Source organism: Corylus avellana, chromosome 1 (genome assembly GCF_965113065.1).
Source record: "Corylus avellana chromosome 1, dhCorAvel1.hap1.2, whole genome shotgun sequence".
NCBI classification, from domain to species: Eukaryota; Viridiplantae; Streptophyta; class Magnoliopsida; order Fagales; family Betulaceae; genus Corylus; species Corylus avellana.
The window spans coordinates 15378145-15396898 of NC_142490.1; the positions used below are offsets into that span (position 1 = coordinate 15378145).

The 18754-nt window shown below is 36.3% G+C and overlaps 1 protein-coding gene across 2 annotated transcripts; it reads left to right on the forward strand.

Annotated features, from left to right (window-relative positions):
* Nucleotides 1-7218: 7218 nt before the first annotated feature.
* LOC132171286 (ABC transporter B family member 21-like) lies at nucleotides 7219-14431 on the forward strand. Of its 2 annotated transcripts, XM_059582570.2 has the most exons (13): nucleotides 7219-7476; nucleotides 7979-8340; nucleotides 8540-8594; nucleotides 8702-8877; nucleotides 8977-9198; nucleotides 9326-9564; nucleotides 9777-10302; nucleotides 10384-10657; nucleotides 10878-11770; nucleotides 12801-13067; nucleotides 13185-13448; nucleotides 13555-13848; nucleotides 13940-14431. In XM_059582570.2, exons 2-13 carry the CDS (start codon nucleotides 8008-8010, stop codon nucleotides 14294-14296), a joined length of 3900 nt encoding a protein of 1299 aa, XP_059438553.2. In that variant the 5' UTR covers nucleotides 7219-7476; nucleotides 7979-8007; the 3' UTR covers nucleotides 14297-14431. The 2 variants fall into 2 exon arrangements, with proteins under 2 accessions (XP_059438553.2, XP_088368733.1); XM_088512607.1 differs by lacking the exon at nucleotides 13940-14431 and having other exon boundaries at nucleotides 13185-13453; nucleotides 13555-13647.
* Nucleotides 14432-18754: the final 4323 nt, after the last annotated feature.

The window sequence follows — 18754 nt, forward strand, 5'->3', positions numbered from 1 at the left end:
TTCCAACACCCCTTCTATCCAATAAATCTTCACATGAACTATTATTTTCTGTTGTGCCATCTTATTCACACCTCAAAGTGTTTGGATGTTTAGCTTATGTTTCAACTATGTCTAGAAATAGAACAAAGTTTGATCCAAGAGCTACACCTTGCATTTTCATAGGTTATCCATATGGCATGAAAGGACATAAGTTTTATAATCTTCATACTCATTCTGTTTTCATTTCTCGAAATGCCATATTTCATGAAACCATATTTCCTTACGCTTCTTCTCTAGGTCATCCCTCACCTTCAATGCATATGCATGATACTGTTTCACCTTCTATTTCTTTTCCAATGTCTCCTGACACAGAATTCTTTGATTCCATACCATCAAACATCCAACCACCTCCTATTGTTCCATCACCAAACCACAATTCTGCAGATACATTATCTTCCCATTCTGATTCTGCAGACATCATTTTACCTATTCATTCTAAATCTGCAGAAATTTTCACTTCTCCTTCTGCAGACACAACTTCACATTCTGATTCTGCAAACAACTCATTTTCTCCTTCTGCAGACACCATTTTCCAGGTTCCTAGTTCTGCACCTTCTCCTATTCTTAGAAGGTCAGATAGGATCAAACACAAACCTAGTTACTTGCAAGATTATCATTGTAAACTGGTTTCTACTTGTTCACCTCAATCGGCTTCAAATGTTGACAACTCAGGTAAACCTTATCCATTGTCCAATTTCATTTCTTATGATAACCTGTCTTCTTCTCATAAGCATTTCTGTCTTTCCATTTCATCTCAACCTGAGCCTAAATTTTATCATCAAGCTGTTAAGAATCCACTTTGGTGTGAGGCTATGAAAGCTGAGATTAAGGCTTTGGAGGAAAATAAAACTTGGGTAGTCACTGATTTGCCTTCTGATAAACATCCTATTGGTTGCAAATGGGTTTATAAAGTGAAGTACAAATCTGATGGAAGCATTGAAAGATACAAGGCTAGGTTGGTAGCCAAAGGGTATACTCAATGTGAAGGGTTGGATTTTCATGAGACCTTTTCACCTGTTGCTAAGATGACTACGGTTAGATGTTTTCTGGCACTTGCTGCAGCAAAGGATTGGGTTTTACATCAATTAGATGTAAACAATGCATTTTTGCATGGGGATTTAGATGAAGAAGTGTACATGTCTATGCCTCCTAGTTTTGGCACTAAGGGGGAGACAAAGGTTTGTAGATTAACTAAATCCTTGTATGGATTGAAGCAGGCCTCTAGACAGTGGTTTTCAAAATTTTCCACTGCATTGATTCAGCTTGGTTTTACACAGTCCAAGGCAGATTACTCCCTGTTCACTCAACTCAAAGGATCTTCCTTTATTGCTTTGTTAGTTTATGTTGATGATGTAGCTATTGCAAGCAATGATCCACAGGCAGTGTCCTCTTTCATCTCTCTTTTGAATGAGAGATTTAAGTTGAAGGATTTAGGGCCTTTAAAATACTTTCTCGGTCTTGAAATAGCTAGGTCTATAGAAGGACTTTCTCTTTGCCAACGAAAGTATGCTCTTGAAATCCTAGAGGATTCAGGTTTATTGGCTGCTAAACCTGTTAAATTTCCTATGGAACAAAATTTGAAACTCTCAAAGGATGAAGGTGATCTCCTTTCAGATTCCACAAGCTACAGAAGGTTAGTTGGCAGGCTACTTTATTTGACAATTACAAGACCAAACTTAGCTTTCTCAGTTCAAATATTGAGTCAGTTTATGGACAAGCCACGGCAACCTCATCTAGATGCTGCTCATCAAGTCCTGAGATACTTGAAAAATTCTCCTGCTCAAGGCCTTCTTTTCTGCCAAATCAGATTTTCATCTTAAGGCTTTTTCAGATTCAGATTGGGCAGGTTGTTTAGATACTAGAAGGTCTATCACTGGTTTTTGTGTGTTTCTTGGTGATTCACTTGTGTCTTGGAAGTCTAAGAAACAGCACACAGTGTCAAGATCATCTGCTGAGGCAGAATATCGAGCTCTTGCTTCCACATGTTGTGAGTTGATGTGGCTGACTTCTCTTCTCAAGGATTTCAGAATTCCTCATCCACAGGCTGCTCTTTTGTTTTGTGACAGCCAATCAGCTCTTCATATTGCTGCAAATCCGGTTTATCATGAAAGGACCAAGCACATCGAAATTGATTGTCATCTAGTTCGTGAGCAAATACAACTTGGACTCATTCGCACTCTTCATGTTAATTCCCATAATCAACTAGCTGATATCTTTACTAAAAGCCTTGGTTTCAAGGACTTTTACAGATTGCTATCCAAGATGTTTGTAAAGGATATTTATCATCCTTCACATCCATCTTGAGGGGGAGTTTTAACACATGTATAAACTAAATAAACTAGCTTTTCTGTTGAGTAAGTTAGTTAGTTTTTAAGTTCAAGTTGTTAAACTGTTTTCACAGTTTCAGTTGCTTCATTGGAAGCTTGTATATAAGCTTTCTTGCTTCTGCTTGTAATTCATGCGAGTTTATTATGATAATGAAGAACTTCTCTTCTTCTCTGCTCCATCTACTTGCTTCTTCTTTCTTCTTCTCCTTCTGTTCTTCTTCCACATACAACATGCTCTGTTTTCCTTGATTCTATTCATTCTTGAATAGTTTGACACTTTGTAACTACTTACTGGTTGGAGATCAACCTCGTATCTTTGGGGGATGAATCTTTTTAAAACCAAAAGAAATTGGATTCAAATGATCAAACCAGGTCAACACTTTGACCCGAGAAAATCCCGTTCGGACACGCGGATACTGAGCAGCAGCCGGGTTGAAAGCAAGCTGCCATGCGTCACTTTGAAAAAGAAGCAATTTTGAAAATATGGAAAATCATGGGGTTATTTTTATTATTTCAGATTTGCAGAAAAAGTACCTGCTGTTGAATCAGCCAACAAGATATGTGAGCACTTTGCATTTGCCGTGTAACACCCCTGGCTTCAAGTGGTATGATTGTGTTCGTTTTGAGTTAAATCATGCATATTTTATATAAACACATTATTTTTTTCATGCTCAGACAATGTAGGATATTACAATTATTCCTTCTTAAGACCCAGCATCTTCACTGACAACCCTTATGGGCTTAGGCACGCTCCCCCTATCTCAGGCTAGACTATAACTCTAATATCATATGTAACATTTCTGTTCTAAGTGGTATGATATTGTCCGCTTTAGGCCAAGCCCACACTGTTTTATTATTGGGTTTACTCCCAAAAGGCTTCATACCATTTAGAGAGAGTATATTTCATATAAACACATCATCTTTTAATGCATAAGCAATGTGGGACATCACAAAGCCGCCTTTTTTTTTTTTTTTTTTTTTTTTTTTTTTTTTTTTCGAATATAAATAGCCATGTGTCCACGGGGATTCTTTGACAACACTAGGGTGAGAGAGAGGGATCTGGGGCCAGTCTGGGGTGGCTTTGCTCAATTGGGGTGGCCGCCACCGCAAGTTTTTTGTTATTTAATTTTAATTGTTTATTATTATTATTATTATTATTTAAAGTTAATTAATATTTTATTATTTGACTTTGAGTGGGACATGTGACGTGTTGTGGGCTGTTGGATGAAATTGGACTGTCAGGATGAGCAATATGAGAGTGTCATATTGTGCCACTAATGGGAGGGGGATACAGATATGGAAGAGAGTGACCAATTGAGACTGAATCTATTGAATATTCGCAGAATATACTTTTGAAATAGAATGAGACTTTTATACTTGAAAATAGTTTTATTTATTTATTTATTTATTTTTTAGAGGAACAACTATTAACCAACAAAATGGGTTTTGCAAAAAAATCATTTTATTTTTCCAAACCTAAAACTTATAATAATAATAAAAAAATTCAAAACATTCGATAGGTGCCACCGGGGTGGTGGTACGACAACTCCCATGATTCAAGGGTGATCACGGCTACTTCCAAGCATCATTTCCGGGAAATAACCATCCTTGATGTTCTGCCGGGGTGGGCAGCCATAGATTGTTTAGAGGTTTTTTTTTTTTTTTTTTTTTTTTTTTTTTTTGATTCAATTCCAATAAAAGCATTATATTGTGCCTGCTAATAGAAATAGTCATTACATTCAAACTCCTTGTACTATGTTTTCTAAAAGAATTATCATTATGTGTACCGAACAAGCTAATATAAGTTTCAAGTTTTAGGGAATTTTCTTTATATCACGCGGAAATGGAATGATTATGTAATTTTTATATTCTCGTATGTTATTGTTTTATATTATTTATTGTGATCGTTATCTATATATAATATTATCATTTATTTTTGCTTTTATAAACAAAAATAAAAAATAAAATAAAATAAAATGAAACCAAACTTATCTATATACGTGGTTGGGGATGTCAACTCCTTAAATTTGTGAGCACGTAAACATTTTTGAATGCACACACAAGAATGCATATACTAATTAATTTGGCCACTGATGTCACTGATGACGATTCCTAAAGATGTCGAATTCATTTCCATTTCAGTTGACTTGTCAATGAAGAAGCCAAAATTTTCTTTTTATTTTTTATTTTTTATTAAAAAAAAAAAAAAACATATTTAATGGACCGGAAATAAATATTAAATGTAGTTAGCTTTTTGGAGATGAAAAGGCCGTATTTGAGTGATTTTTTTTTTTTTTTTTTTTTTTTAAAAAAAAACTAACGAATTATAGTTGAAGGATTGTACTTATACTTCAACATAACTCGAATCCAACATGCACTATAAGAGCAAATAATTTTTGACACGATTTGCAAACTTAACATGAAATTAGCGAGTTATGATTGAAAGGCTTGACTAGTGTAATTACATGGGTCGATTATAATTGATTTATATAGTTTTATACTTATGTTTCAACACAATCTGAATCTGGCAAGTGAACACAAATTAACACCTATAGTTTGATAACACTATTTTTTTTTTCTTTTTTAAAATAAAAGCATTAACAAACAATAAAAAAACATTTAACACTCAAAAATATTTTAATTTTTATGACATTGAGTATTATTTCAAACAAGACAAAAAAAAAACCTCTAAAAATTATTAACAAATGTAGCGAGAGCCCCTGTTTTGAGGGAAAGATTAGGATCCCAAGAAATTTTAAAATAATAATAATAATAATAATTGTTTTTGGTTTAAAGTTTTTTTAGAACCTAAACAACAAAACTTTATAAAAATATATTCAATTCACGACGCTAATAAATCATTTTTTTAATATGTGATAATTTTTTTTTTTTTTTTTTTTTAAAATGCAAAACAACTTAAATTTTAATAAATTTTTTAAAAAATTATTAAAGACTCCGAATCCGGGAAAAGAAGAGTGTACGTACAACTTTTTGTACCCCCATTCGCCTCACATGACATGAATTGACCACGGATCCATAGTGGGGCAACAATTGGCATCTTCTCCTCCTTTAATGAAACTCGATCGCATGATGATATGATGCGTCGTGCCTCGTGAGTGGAGAATCGGGAATCGCAGTACTCGGGTAAAACGCGTGATACAACAAGATCCAACCCTCATCAGTTTTACCTATTCCACGATACTTTTTTTTTTTATTCAATTATCTTTCATTCAACGCTATATGGGTAATGATATACTACACGCTAAGCATAATTTTTTTTTTTAAAATTAAAATAATAAAATAATAATAATAAAAAATTTTATGTCGGGCGTGCATCATTGTTGATGCACGTCAAGCATGAAGTATATCACTACCTACGCTATATATATATATATATATATATATATATATATATATATTTTCTTTTATAAAATAAGGATGTAGATCTACTGCAATTCTCATTCCCGCGCCGCATTTCTGAAGAAATTTTTAATTTAAAATGCTTATCTTTTGCTCTTCAAATTGCTCTTTATTCCAAATAATTGTGAAGATTTAGAGGAGAACAAATAGTAGAAAAAAGATTCTTTTGTAGACGCTGAGTTTGAGGCCAAACCGGTTAAGGCTATTTAAGTTTAAATTTTTATGAGTTTTATTAATCTAGATGATTTTATCCATCCTAGAGCACCGCAGCTTTAATCAGCTGCATTCGCTAGTGCATTTCACTTTTTTGGTCTCCTATCAGTTTACTAAGGTGCTAGAACTAGTCTGTTTGGATTGGATTTTCAGATTAGCTTGTTTTTATTTCTATGTTGTAATACTTTTTAATTTCAATGGAAATGGATGTTCTTTAATAAAAATTAAAAAAAAAAAAAATGTGGCTCATGAATGTTCACTTTTCTCCCCCCTCACAAACTTTACATTTTCCCACTTCACATGATTAAATAAATTCTTAAATTAAAATATTTAAATGAAAGAGCGAAAGCAAATCTTCGGCTTATGAAAGGTAATTACTTTAAAAAAATAAATAAAAAATAATAATTTTTTAATTAAAATATAGAGTAAATTTAATGAGCGAAGAATAATAATAATAATAATAATAATAATAATGTTGTTGCATTACACCGAATAATCTAGGGAGCCGAATCATATTCTGGTCTTTTTAGTTTGGCACATTCGAAGACAACCTGGTACATGGGACATCTGGTGTTACAAATATATTCCCAAAATATTATCAAGAAGGGTGGGTTTTGTTCATCTTTTTCTGTTCTTGGTTTGTTTTTCTACCAGTTGGAATAAAATCCTAAATATGGGGTCAGCCTGCATCTCAAAACATCCGACAAATGCAATCATAGCTTTAATGTTATTGTCCTTCTCAACTTTGCTTCATCTTTAGTGTTTGTCTATTCAACCATGTCTCTGTTGTTTCATTTCAAATGCACTCTTCAATTTCAGTTCCTCTAGTCTAGGGCCCAACAAAAATCATTACTTATGCGCATACATATCTTGCACTGCACGTTTTCAATAACTATTAGGAGCTGAAGCATAAACATCTCATTGCACCTGAGCTGCAAATCCAGAGGAATATGTCAACCATTCTAGAAGCTGACTATATTCTGGTTTCTTTGATCCTTTGTTAAATCTATCTTTCTCTCTCTTTTCGGCGAGTGTTAACTGAAATGGTCTCCATCATCAACTATGCTCTATTTATACAAAACAATTCTTTCGTATAAGGGTTATTTGTTTTTATGCATAATCTTTTTGGAGGGTTAAGTTCAATGAACTTGAACCTTACCCATTAATGTTTTCTTGCGTAAGACACAATCAAATGATAGTTTCAGGTACCCTTTTGATCTTTTGCTGACATAATCTTTCAATTGCTCTTCTTTATGTTTTTGTAATTTTTTGATCTTTTGGGAGTTGCCAGTTGGGTTATGTTTGGAACAATACGATGTTGTTGAATGATAATGATGATGATGACTTGGATTGGCAACTTCAGTTTGACAGGGTTCTTGATTTTGCTGGGTGCCACTGGTCCACAGGGTTGCAGAGATTTTGTTTCTGACGAAAGAACAGAAAGGTTTCGTTCAGCTTCCTCCTTCTTTGTTAACAGGTAATTAAAATTATAAGTAGAAAAAGTACATTTTTTTACTGCCAACCTCATGATTCACCGGAAATTTCATGAGGATTGCAAAATATGCTAGTAATTGGTTACAGTAAGCAGCCAAAAATTTACACCACCGGCGTTTAAAGGAACATGTCTCATCAATAAGGCTTCTCTTCCTCCATGGAGATTGGTCGTGGTTGTTTAGTATTCTCTTGTACTGTTTGAGTAATAGAAACAGGCTAACAGTAGCGTTTTGTATAAACTTTAACAGTCTTTCAACCAAACACACAACATAGGGCTCATGGTGCAACACAGATTCTATACCAGCTAATTCTCATATCGTTACCTATTTGGAGACTGTTAGTAGCTTTAGAATTCATCATATCCATATAGAATTTTTCATGAATTATCATTTTGATACTCTAATATTCTGACGACTGGCCACTGATCCAACTTTTCTAGCTTGATTTATCAGTTGCTGATTTCAGCAATTAATTGTGTTCTTCAGGTGCAATTTAGGTTCTTGTAATTGGTAATATGGCCGTGGAGTACAGCCTGGAAGGCGACGCAGGTAGAAATGAGGCCATCACTTCAAAAGGCAATGCAGAAGAAGAGAATAGCTCTGCCACGAATGGGGACCAACAAAACTCTCAGAAAAACAAAGGAGATGAGAAAACCAAGACAGTTCCATTTCTCAAGCTTTTCTCATTTGCAGATTCCACTGATACTGCATTGATGATTGTTGGCACAATTGGAGCCGTTGGGAGTGGGTTAGGCATGCCCCTTATGACAATACTACTTGGGCAAATGATCAATACTTTCGGCAGTAACCAGAATAACACCAATGACATCGTTCATGCAATTTCCAAGGTGAAAACCAATGATTTTGTCCTGAGAATATGTGTACTTGAATTTCTGATTTTGTATTTCACTACTTTCCTCAGGTGAAATATTTGATGCAACCGTTTAACAGAATGTCTAGGAATGTATTTGAATCGATGTTCTTTCATTTATATATTTATCCTTTGATACGATGATGTTATTACTTAGCGACCTGGTGAAATTTTAGGTTGCTGTAAAATTTGTCTACTTGGCACTTGGGACTGGTTGTGCAGCATGCCTCCGTAAGTACATTATATACTTGAAATGATTACAGATTTTTAATGCATAGAAAAAGCCTTTTATGTATAAACCCTTGAAGATTAAGAATCCCGGGTCTGTTGTTTGTCAGAGGTGACATGCTGGATGGTCACAGGGGCGAGACAGGCTGCAGGAATAAGGAGTTTGTATCTGAAAACTATACTGAGACAAGATGTTGCTTTCTTTGATAAGGAAACAAAGACCGGAGAGGTTGTTGGGAGAATGTCTGGTGACACTGTTCTCATACAAGATGCCGTGGGTGAGAAGGTATAAAACAGCTGCAAGAATAACATCAAAACCAAGCAAAGATACACGAAATTTTATTTCATCTGGGTCACCTAAAAACTCACTGTGCTAGTACTGCAGGTTGGGAAATGTCTACAGCTGATATCAACCTTCATCGGGGGATTTATAATAGCATTTAGCAGGGGGTGGCTTCTTGCCATCGTCTTGTGTTCTGCAATTCCTCTTCTTGTGATAGCTGGTGCCATGGTGTCCTTGATTATATCGAAGATGGCATCCCGTGGACAAAGTGCATATGCAAAGGCAGCAAATGTAGTTGAACAAACAATTGGTGCAATCAAAACTGTAAGTCGATTCGCCAAAACGGAATACTTTTGAAAAAAGACTTATTGGTTTCTCTTAAAACAGTTAATCCGATTTCGCTCTTTACTCTCTAGCAAAAGTTTGACATTTGTCATTGCTTCCAATGTAGGTTGCATCATTTACAGGGGAGAAGCAAGCTATAACAAGTTACAGCAAATTTCTTGTACATGCTTACAAATCTGGTGTTCATGAAGGCTTAGCTGCCGGAGTAGGTATTGGCACGGTTTTGTTTGTTGTGTTTTCCACCTATTCGTTGGCTGTGTATTTTGGTGCCAAGCTGATACTACAGAAAGGATACAATGGGGGTCAAGTGATAAATGTGATTGTCGCAGTCTTAACTGCTTCCATGTAAGCTGCATTTTGTATTTCCTTTAGCTTGTAGAAGTATGTAAATATGCTAGTAACATTATGGTTCCTATTTCCCCAATATGTGAAAACTTCTTTCTGATTTTGTTGCTGATACTCAAAAATATATGAACCTACGGATGTATGTGCGTCTTTTTTCGCTTATTTAATTATTTATTTACTTCTTACCTTTTGCTATCTTATGGATGCTTCAGGTCCTTAGGCCAGGCATCTCCCTGCTTGAGTGCATTTGGTGCTGGCCGAGCTGCGGCCTATAAGATGTTTGAGACTATTGAGAGGAAGCCAGACATAGATGCTTTTGATAAAACTGGGAAAGTATTAGACGACATTCATGGAGATATAGAATTGAAGGATGTTTATTTCAGCTATCCAACCAGATTGGATGAGCAAATATTCAATGGATTTTCTCTTTATATCCCTAGTGGCATGACTGCAGCTTTAGTTGGAGAAAGCGGAAGTGGGAAGTCAACAGTGATCAGCCTAATAGAGAGATTCTATGACCCACAAGTTGGTGAAGTTCTAATAGATAACATTAACCTCAAAGAGTTTCAGCTTAAATGGATTAGGGGGAAAATTGGTCTCGTCAGCCAGGAACCTGTGCTCTTTGGTGCCAGCATTAAGGACAATATTGCATATGGAAAAGATGGTGCAACTATTGAAGAGATAAGAGCTGCAACTGAACTTGCAAATGCTGCTAAATTCATTGATAAATTGCCACAGGTTCTAATTTTCACCTTGTGTTCATCTTCAAGGTCCAAAAATTATTATTCTTATTTTGGGATTTTTTTATTTTACTTGTAGGGGCTAGATACCATGGTTGGTGAGCATGGAACACAAATGTCTGGTGGACAGAAGCAGAGAATTGCTATTGCAAGAGCAATTCTGAAAGATCCACGAATTTTACTACTGGATGAAGCTACAAGTGCACTTGATGCAGAATCAGAGAAAATAGTGCAAGAAGCATTGGACAGGATTATGGTTAACCGAACGACTGTCATTGTTGCGCATCGTTTGAGCACGGTGAGGAATGCTGATATGATCGCAGTCATTCACAGAGGAAAAATGGTTGAAAAAGGTAATTGATGATAGGTATTATTCATACTATATTATTCATTTAACATGGTGAACCATTATCATTTATGCATCCAACCTAGTGGGTAGATTCTTGTTGAGCACATCATTGTAAATGAATTTTAGTATCTAGGTCTCTCATTGTGGCTTGACAGAGAACGTGAGATACTCATTTCTTAGTGTATTTGGCTATTCCTTTCTTATTGTATTTGGCTATTGATCAGGCTCACACTCAGAACTACTCAAGGATCCTGATGGAGCATTCTCTCAACTTATACGCTTGCAAGAAGTAAACAAGGAGTCACAACATGCTGTAGATGATCAAGTTAATTCAGAAATTACTTTGGAATCTCTTAGACAGTCAAGTCTTCAGCGGTCAAGTCGAAGATTGTCAATGCCACAATCCATTAGTCGGGGATCATCAGTAAATAGCAGTCATCACTCATTCTCAGTCACATTTGGTGTACCCACAGGACTTGATGTAACTGATACTGCAGCGACAGAACTAGATACCCCTTCAGTAGCACCAGAAAAATCTCCAGAGGTTCCAATTCGCCGCCTTGCCTACCTCAATAAGCCTGAGATTCCAGTGATTCTAATTGGAACAGTAGCTGCAATCATAAGTGGAGTGGTCTTTCCAATTTTTGGTTTGCTAATTTCCAGTGTAATCAAAACATTCTTCGAACAACCTCATGAACTAAGAAAGGATTCGAAGTTTTGGGCAGTAATGTTTTTAGTCCTTGGTTTGGTAGCATTTCTGTCATCTCCAATAAGATCGTACTCTTTTGCTGTGGCTGGGTGCAAGTTAATTGAACGTATCAGAGCAATGTGTTTTGAAAAGGTGGTTCGCATGGAGGTTGGTTGGTTCGATGAGCCTGAAAACTCAAGCGGTGCCATTGGTGCAAGGCTCTCAGCAGATGCAGCAACAGTGCGCGCTCTAGTTGGTGACGCACTAGGTCAAATTGTTCAAAGCATTGCGTCTGTGGTTGCGGGTTTAGCCATCGCATTTTATGCTAGTTGGCAGATGGCATTTATTGTCCTTGCAATGGTTCCTTTGCTTGGAGTCAATGGTTATGTTCAACGAAGGTCCATAAAAGGATTCAGTGCAGATGCAAAGGTATGCTCTACCACTGATGACAGTTTTCATGCCAAATGGTATCATTTCTTAGGGAAAAAATGTGTATGAAAACAATTTCATCAAGATGCATTAAAATGAAAACTTTCTTAGGTTTGAGTATGTTTAATGAGTTATTCATCAATAGTGAACTTGGTTTTTTTTTTGGATTAATGAATGAATTTTGATTAACACAAAAACCACGGATTACACGACACTCCATCAAGCTGAAACAGCAAAAGATTTAGGAACCAACGAACAACAGACAAACAAAACAAACTAACTAACCACATCTTCTCCATCAGCAAATGCTTTACAAAGACAACAGCAACAAACTATCTAAACCAGAACAACCAAACCCAACCTATCTTCCCCATCAATACTAAACATTATGTACTATACCCCATTTACTACAAATCTCTACATTCATATCATTCTTTTTAAAATTCCCCTTACCTCTGATTCTACTTCTCACTTTCCGGACAATACCCTACAACAGTCATTCCTCTGTTTTTGGTTGATTGCCATGCCGGATTTCATTTCTTCGTCCCCATAAGTGATACACTGCAGCACTCCATGCCAACTTGCGCAATGGCCTTCAAGCTTTTGTTTCTCCAATCCCTTAACCCCCTGCCCATAACATCTGCCCAGCCTACAGGAGGATCAAAAACTAAGCACTTCTCTATAAGTTCTCTCCAAATCCTCTTTCAAAATCCACACTAAGAAAATAAGTGATCTCTGCATTAAATCCACTAAAACAAATAAGTGATCTCTGCACTCAGCAATCCATTTCCCATGGATAAAATATTTCTGACTGTCAACCATAGGATGAAAGTTTGTTTAGGAATAGCAAAAGAAAACCATATTAACTTCCACCAATCAACTCTGGGCCTCATAGAACGAATTACTTCCCATATATCACAACAGGTATAAAATTCTTTCTAGGAAGCCACCCAAATGGCCTTACCCTCTGCACCAATCTTTACCACAGGTAACTTATTTTGGATGTTAACAAGGGTGAACTTGGTTGCAGGCAATGTATGAGGACGCAAGTCAAATAGCAAATGATGCAGTTGGGAGTATAAGAACCGTTGCTTCTTTCTGTGCTGAAGATAAAGTGATGCAACTTTATGAAGAAAAATGTGAAGGCCCTGTGAAGGCAGGCATAAAGGAGGGCTTGATCAGTGGAATAGGATTTGGAGTGGCTAACTTCTTTTTGTTTAGCGTCTACGCGACCACTTTCTATGCAGGAGCTCAGCTGGTTAAGGACGGAAAAACTACATTCTCAGATGTTTTCCGAGTAAATAAGAAATCTTTTCTTTTTCCAAAAGATTCAGAACTTTCAGGAAAAATATAAATGAGATTCATTCCTCCAAATTATCTTTTGATCTTCTTGACACGTATGTGTGGTTTGCAGGTTTTCCTTGCTTTGACCATGGCAGCTACTGCGGTTACTCAATCAAGCTCTTTTTCCAATGATTCTCAGAAAGCCAAGAATGCTACTGCTTCTATCTATGCAATACTGGACAGGAAGTCAAAGATAGACCCAAGTGATGAGTCCGGGATGTCATTGGATGATGTCAAGGGAGATATTGAGCTTCATCATGTAGGCTTCAAGTACCCATCTAGGCCAGATGTTCAGATATTCAGAGACCTCAACTTGGCTATTCGTGCAGGCAAGGTAAAGTAATATTCTCTGACATCATGTTTAGAATTTCATTATTTGCTGCAACAGGAAAAGACAACTCTCAAATTTAAACTATATTCTTGTAAATGTCTTCTTTCAGACAGTTGCCCTAGTTGGAGAAAGCGGGAGTGGAAAATCTACAGTGATAGCATTATTGGAAAGATTCTATGATCCCGATTCTGGTCATATTACACTGGATGGAATCGAAATTCAAAAGTTTCAATTGATGTGGTTGAGGCAGCAGATGGGCCTTGTAAGCCAAGAACCAGTTTTGTTTAATGACACAATCCGTGCAAACATTGAGTATGGAAAGGGTAGAAATGTAGATGAGGCAGAGATTATAGCTGCAGCGGAATTGGCCAATGCCCACAGGTTCATTAGTGGACTGCAACGAGTAAGAACAATGCAAATTGCATAAAATTGTTGATTGAAGTACATTTACAAGTACTCTTACACAAAATATATGTTCCTAATGCAACATGCAGGGTTATGATACTGTAGTAGGAGAACGAGGGCTACAATTGTCCGGCGGGCAAAAGCAGCGCGTAGCCATTGCACGTGCTATCATCAAAAGTCCAAAGATTTTACTACTAGATGAGGCTACCAGTGCACTAGATGCTGAGTCAGAGAAAGTGGTCCAAGATGCATTAGACAGAGTCATGGTGAACAGGACTACAATTGTGGTGGCCCATCGATTATCCACGATCAAGAATGCAGATGTAATCGCTGTGGTTAAGAATGGGGTTATTGTGGAGAAAGGAAGGCATGAGACTTTGATTAATATCCAGGATGGATTTTATGCCTCCCTAGTGGCACTTCACTCAAGTGCTTCAACTTCTTGAGCTTGTTGAACCTCTTCCCCTTTTAAAAATTTGTTGAAGAGTGGAAGGGAGACATAAACATGTATGTTGTTTCCATGGTTAATTAGATAACTGAAGGTTTTTCTGAAGTTCATGGATCTAACTTCGCTTTTTTCGCTTGTGGCTTGACCATAGTAATCATACCAAATGGTCGAGCAGGTGGATTTTTCCTCCAAAGTGATTTTTGTTCCTGAAAGAGTAACAGGTTGCATTCAGAGACCAACACATACTAACAACTGCAAAGGAGTCCGTCTCTAGCAAAAATGGTTAAATCTGTCCTCATAAAGATGTGTATGCGGGTCACTGGTAAACAAATCCTCAACCAAATTGACTTGATTGGATGACCAATAATCATTAGAATCTGATCTTTTTTGTTTATTTGAACATAGGCACCACCTATTAGCAGTCATATTATAAGTACAAAATAGACGAATGTATATGATTTCTGCTTTGGGGGTTGAGCATCATCTAGGAGGAATCTGCATAAGGCAGGACCATCAAACTTGCGACTGTTCAATGTATACCACACAATTGATGGCAATACAAAAAGGTCCCCCCATGTGGTGTTGAAACCACCACATGGGTGCATTGTGTAGACCATTGGATACTGCCCAAATTAGATAATGCATACAACAATCCCACTGAGAATGTATATGGTGTTGGAGCCACCACATGCAGGTTTCGAGTACACCAATTAATGTGAGGTACATCATACAAAATCAAATGACTATGTAATTCAAAAATTAAATATTAAGATTTATTGGTTTCAACTTTCAAGTGTATTCGCTTCAACATTGAACGCCAAATACCATAATATGGCATTTGCTAGGATTTCTTTCTTTGATGGACCCATCTATTTGTATTTTGTGCCCACCTATATACAGGCCAGTTATCATCACTTCACATCTTTTAGGCATCCATTAAGACCAACGCAAAACAACTCATGAAATGTTGAAGAATCAATAGACAGTAGATAATACTCATTTAAGACAATTATAAATGGGTTAACAAAAAATGGATACCAACTTCTGCACTGATATAGCACCATCCCGAGCTGAAGATAGAAGGCAAAACTACTCATTTGCAACACCCATTTGAACCAGGTTGCAAATGAATGGTTCTACTTGGGCTGAATTTGGAAGCAGATTCACTCGTTTGCAAATCCTGTCCGAACGAATTTCACATACGAGATTCCCTAGAGTCACATATGTCATATTAACAAGGAAAAGAAAGTATGTGGGATTAAAACATGTCAATACAATATATCTCTCCAAAACGAATATCTTTGACTTCTACTCTCCACATTTAGTTTATCCTTACCTTAAGAAGTATTTTTCTAATTTTAAGTGATTCTAGTTTCCTTTTTGAATTGTTGTCAATGATTTATCTATTCAAAAAACTCTATAATAGTTGGAATTTTTCAATCAAGCCTGCGTTTTTTTGTGTTCTTTTTGTTCAAGAGAAGTAGACACTCTTGTTCGTATTCTTTCTGTGCTATTCGCTGCATTAAGTGGTATCAGAGACCGGCTTTATCCGGATTCGATGGCCAACTAGCGCAATGGTAGCAACACATCTAACTAGTGGTGGAGGGAGGGGTGGGTGGGCAGGGGCTCCTGCCTCGACTACATGGCTGAAGTAGAGTCCCGAGCTTTTGAAATTTACTTGCAATGTGGTTTGGGAATACGAGGGTCCACGTAGTATCATGCACCATAAGCACGTATCAACATATCATGCATGATGCGTATACCAAAATTGGAATGGAAATGGTGTGTGGATGTAATGCCTCCAAATTTAATTAACTAGTAATTAATACAATGCGCCTCCCAAGACACACTTACTGAGTAAATAAGTCCCAAAAGATACTAGGACCTTCATCATAGGGCAAACAACAAAACTACATCACATCAAAATAATAACTAGAGCAGTACTAAAGCATCATAATGTAACAATGTTGTAAGGCCACCACCACTCGTGCATGGCTACTTCGGTCACTAACAACCATTGGATCCAAGGTTAATAGGATAAAAGTAAATTGTGGATCATCATCTAATGGTAAGCTCATAGTTGCCATCTATACACGTACAATACATCATGTCATACGATATAATCAATCATGTCATTTACATGTGTACACTAATTATAAAACTCACACAATGTAATGTCCCTAAAAGATGCAACATTCCATTTACAGGCGCTCTAATTACACAAAAGATAGAGTTCACAATATTTTGCAAAGTATTTCATGTTAATCATAAAGCATGCACTTTTGATACATATAAAATAAGTATACCATAAAATAGCGACAACAAGTACCCATTTGAGTTTAACTGATCACCTTGATCTTACAAGTCTTCTTGCTAACCATCCTCGAACTCGTCAATACCAAAATATGCGAAATGTTCTATTATTAGCTAGTCTCATGTCTAAGCTAAAACACACTTAAACCCCTAAACTTTTTGGACTTTCTACCAAATGATCGATTGATCATCATTCTTTGGGACGATTGATCGTTGTGGTTATGTAAAGAACCTTCTACTTCTTTATGGATTACTGGTTATATAGAGATTGTAGTGAATGAATGTAATGGAAGAGAGGACCGAGAGAGCTAGGGATGTTTGACAGCAATGAATTGGACGAATCCAAAGGTTCATAACATTGAGTCTTCGAGATACTCAATTATCTCCAAATCAACAGATTACAAATCAAAGCAACGAGATCTTTCTTAGCTTCTTCAGTTATGTTGATTGCCTTATATGCCTGTGCAATCAGCCTAACAGCCCTTCTAACCTCTTAACAGTAATCTAACAGGCTTAGCTTTGTTACAACTAAAAAGCCCAACTACTAACAACCCAACAGTTAAAGCCCATTTATTAACAACCCATCGTACAGCCTTTAAGCCCATTGTCTCTCCACTTATTTCGCAGCCCGCATCTCTCTCTCTTCATTATGTATCCTTCTTCCCGGAAAAAGGATCCTCTTCATTTTAAATTTCCTTTATTTCCTCTATTTAATGCATTTAGAAGGGTAAAATTGTCCAAATTTTTTTAAGGTTAAAATTTTTGGACAACATTATCATTCTAAATGCCCTAACCGGAAGAAACAGAGAGAATTTGAAATGGGGAGAATCATTTTCCCCATAAGATATATGACAGGATAAAACCTCTAAAACCTAAAAAAGTAAAAACTATAACCTTTCTAGCACCTCCTAGGGACTTACTACAACTCCCAACACAGTCTAAAGCATAAAACAGCCTGCATGCAAAGCAGGCTGCATAAAATAGGCTACAAAAATTTTAACACGTCAAAAAATTGGAAGTTTTGACACCCGTTTTTTTAAACTTTGACACACATCAATATTGGCACGTTAGAAACCCTTGGTCAAGAAAATTATGTTTTTTTTTTTTTTTTTTTTTTTTGTAGTGGCAATACGAGATTTTAAAACTAAAGTCTCCATCTTTCTTCCAAAATCCAAACTTTACATTAACCAATAACAAGTCTTTCCTAAAATATTCTCAAATGACATGAAGCTACTCATAATCCTTTAAAACAGTAAGATGGGCATAATATAACAATGAAATAGCACATGCTTTCATAAAGATTACAACTTCCAAACCCTAGCAATAGCATCATCATCATTCACCAAAAATCTCCTTAAAACTCTCTAGCATCAAACCCTCACACCCAACTACGAAACAAACCTTAAACAGAAACTAAACACAAGATAATCAACCTTAATACATGGAAGAAACGAGATTGTGGCATAGGACCTCTCTTGAAGGTAGAGACCTCACCTTGTTGAACTAAATTTTCCAACAGATAAATGGTTCTAGAAAATTTGAAAACTTAAGTTGAATTGTAGCCTTACCATGCTTTGGAACTGACGATATTTTAATCCACGCTACAAAATTTAAGTTCCATAATCATGGAGGGACCAACCTATTGATCTTTTTTGATATGTCCACATAAGAGGGGATGATAGATTCGAATTAGTAAACTTCGTTTCATAATGTGTGGTTCTTAACCGATTGAGATATCTCTTGGGGACACCAAGCTGCTGATCTGATTGAAAAAGAAGTACTCTAAACCTTTAAATGCAACTGCATCTATGTTTTGACTTTTAGACTCTAGGAGAGTATGGTCCACTTAGAACTACTCGTCAACTTTAATTATTGGAAAAAATATAATTTAGTTTCCCAAATTACCAGCCGTTTTCATTTTAGCCCCATAATATTCAAAAAGTGATAAAGTAGCCCATAAACTACCAACCAGTTGCAATTTGGCCATTCTATTAGTCATTACCGTCAAATATGATGAAAAATTTAATACTATATCATTTTGACAAGGTTAAGTTACTAAAATACCCTTTTGAAAAAAAAAAAAAAAATTTAAAAATGCCCTCCAAAACGAATGTGAAAAATGCCCTCCAAAACAATGTCGTTT

Excerpts from the sequence above, each read along its gene's own strand:
- LOC132171286 (XM_059582570.2), top strand. The coding sequence starts at position 8,008 with ATGGCCGTGGAGTACAGCCTGGAAGGCGACGCAGGTAGAAATGAGGCC. Across the intron at positions 10,658-10,877 it reads AGGAAAAATGGTTGAAAAAG|GCTCACACTCAGAACTACTC; the intron begins GTAATTGATGAT and ends GCTATTGATCAG. Across the intron at positions 11,771-12,800 it reads GATTCAGTGCAGATGCAAAG|GCAATGTATGAGGACGCAAG; the intron begins GTATGCTCTACC and ends ACTTGGTTGCAG.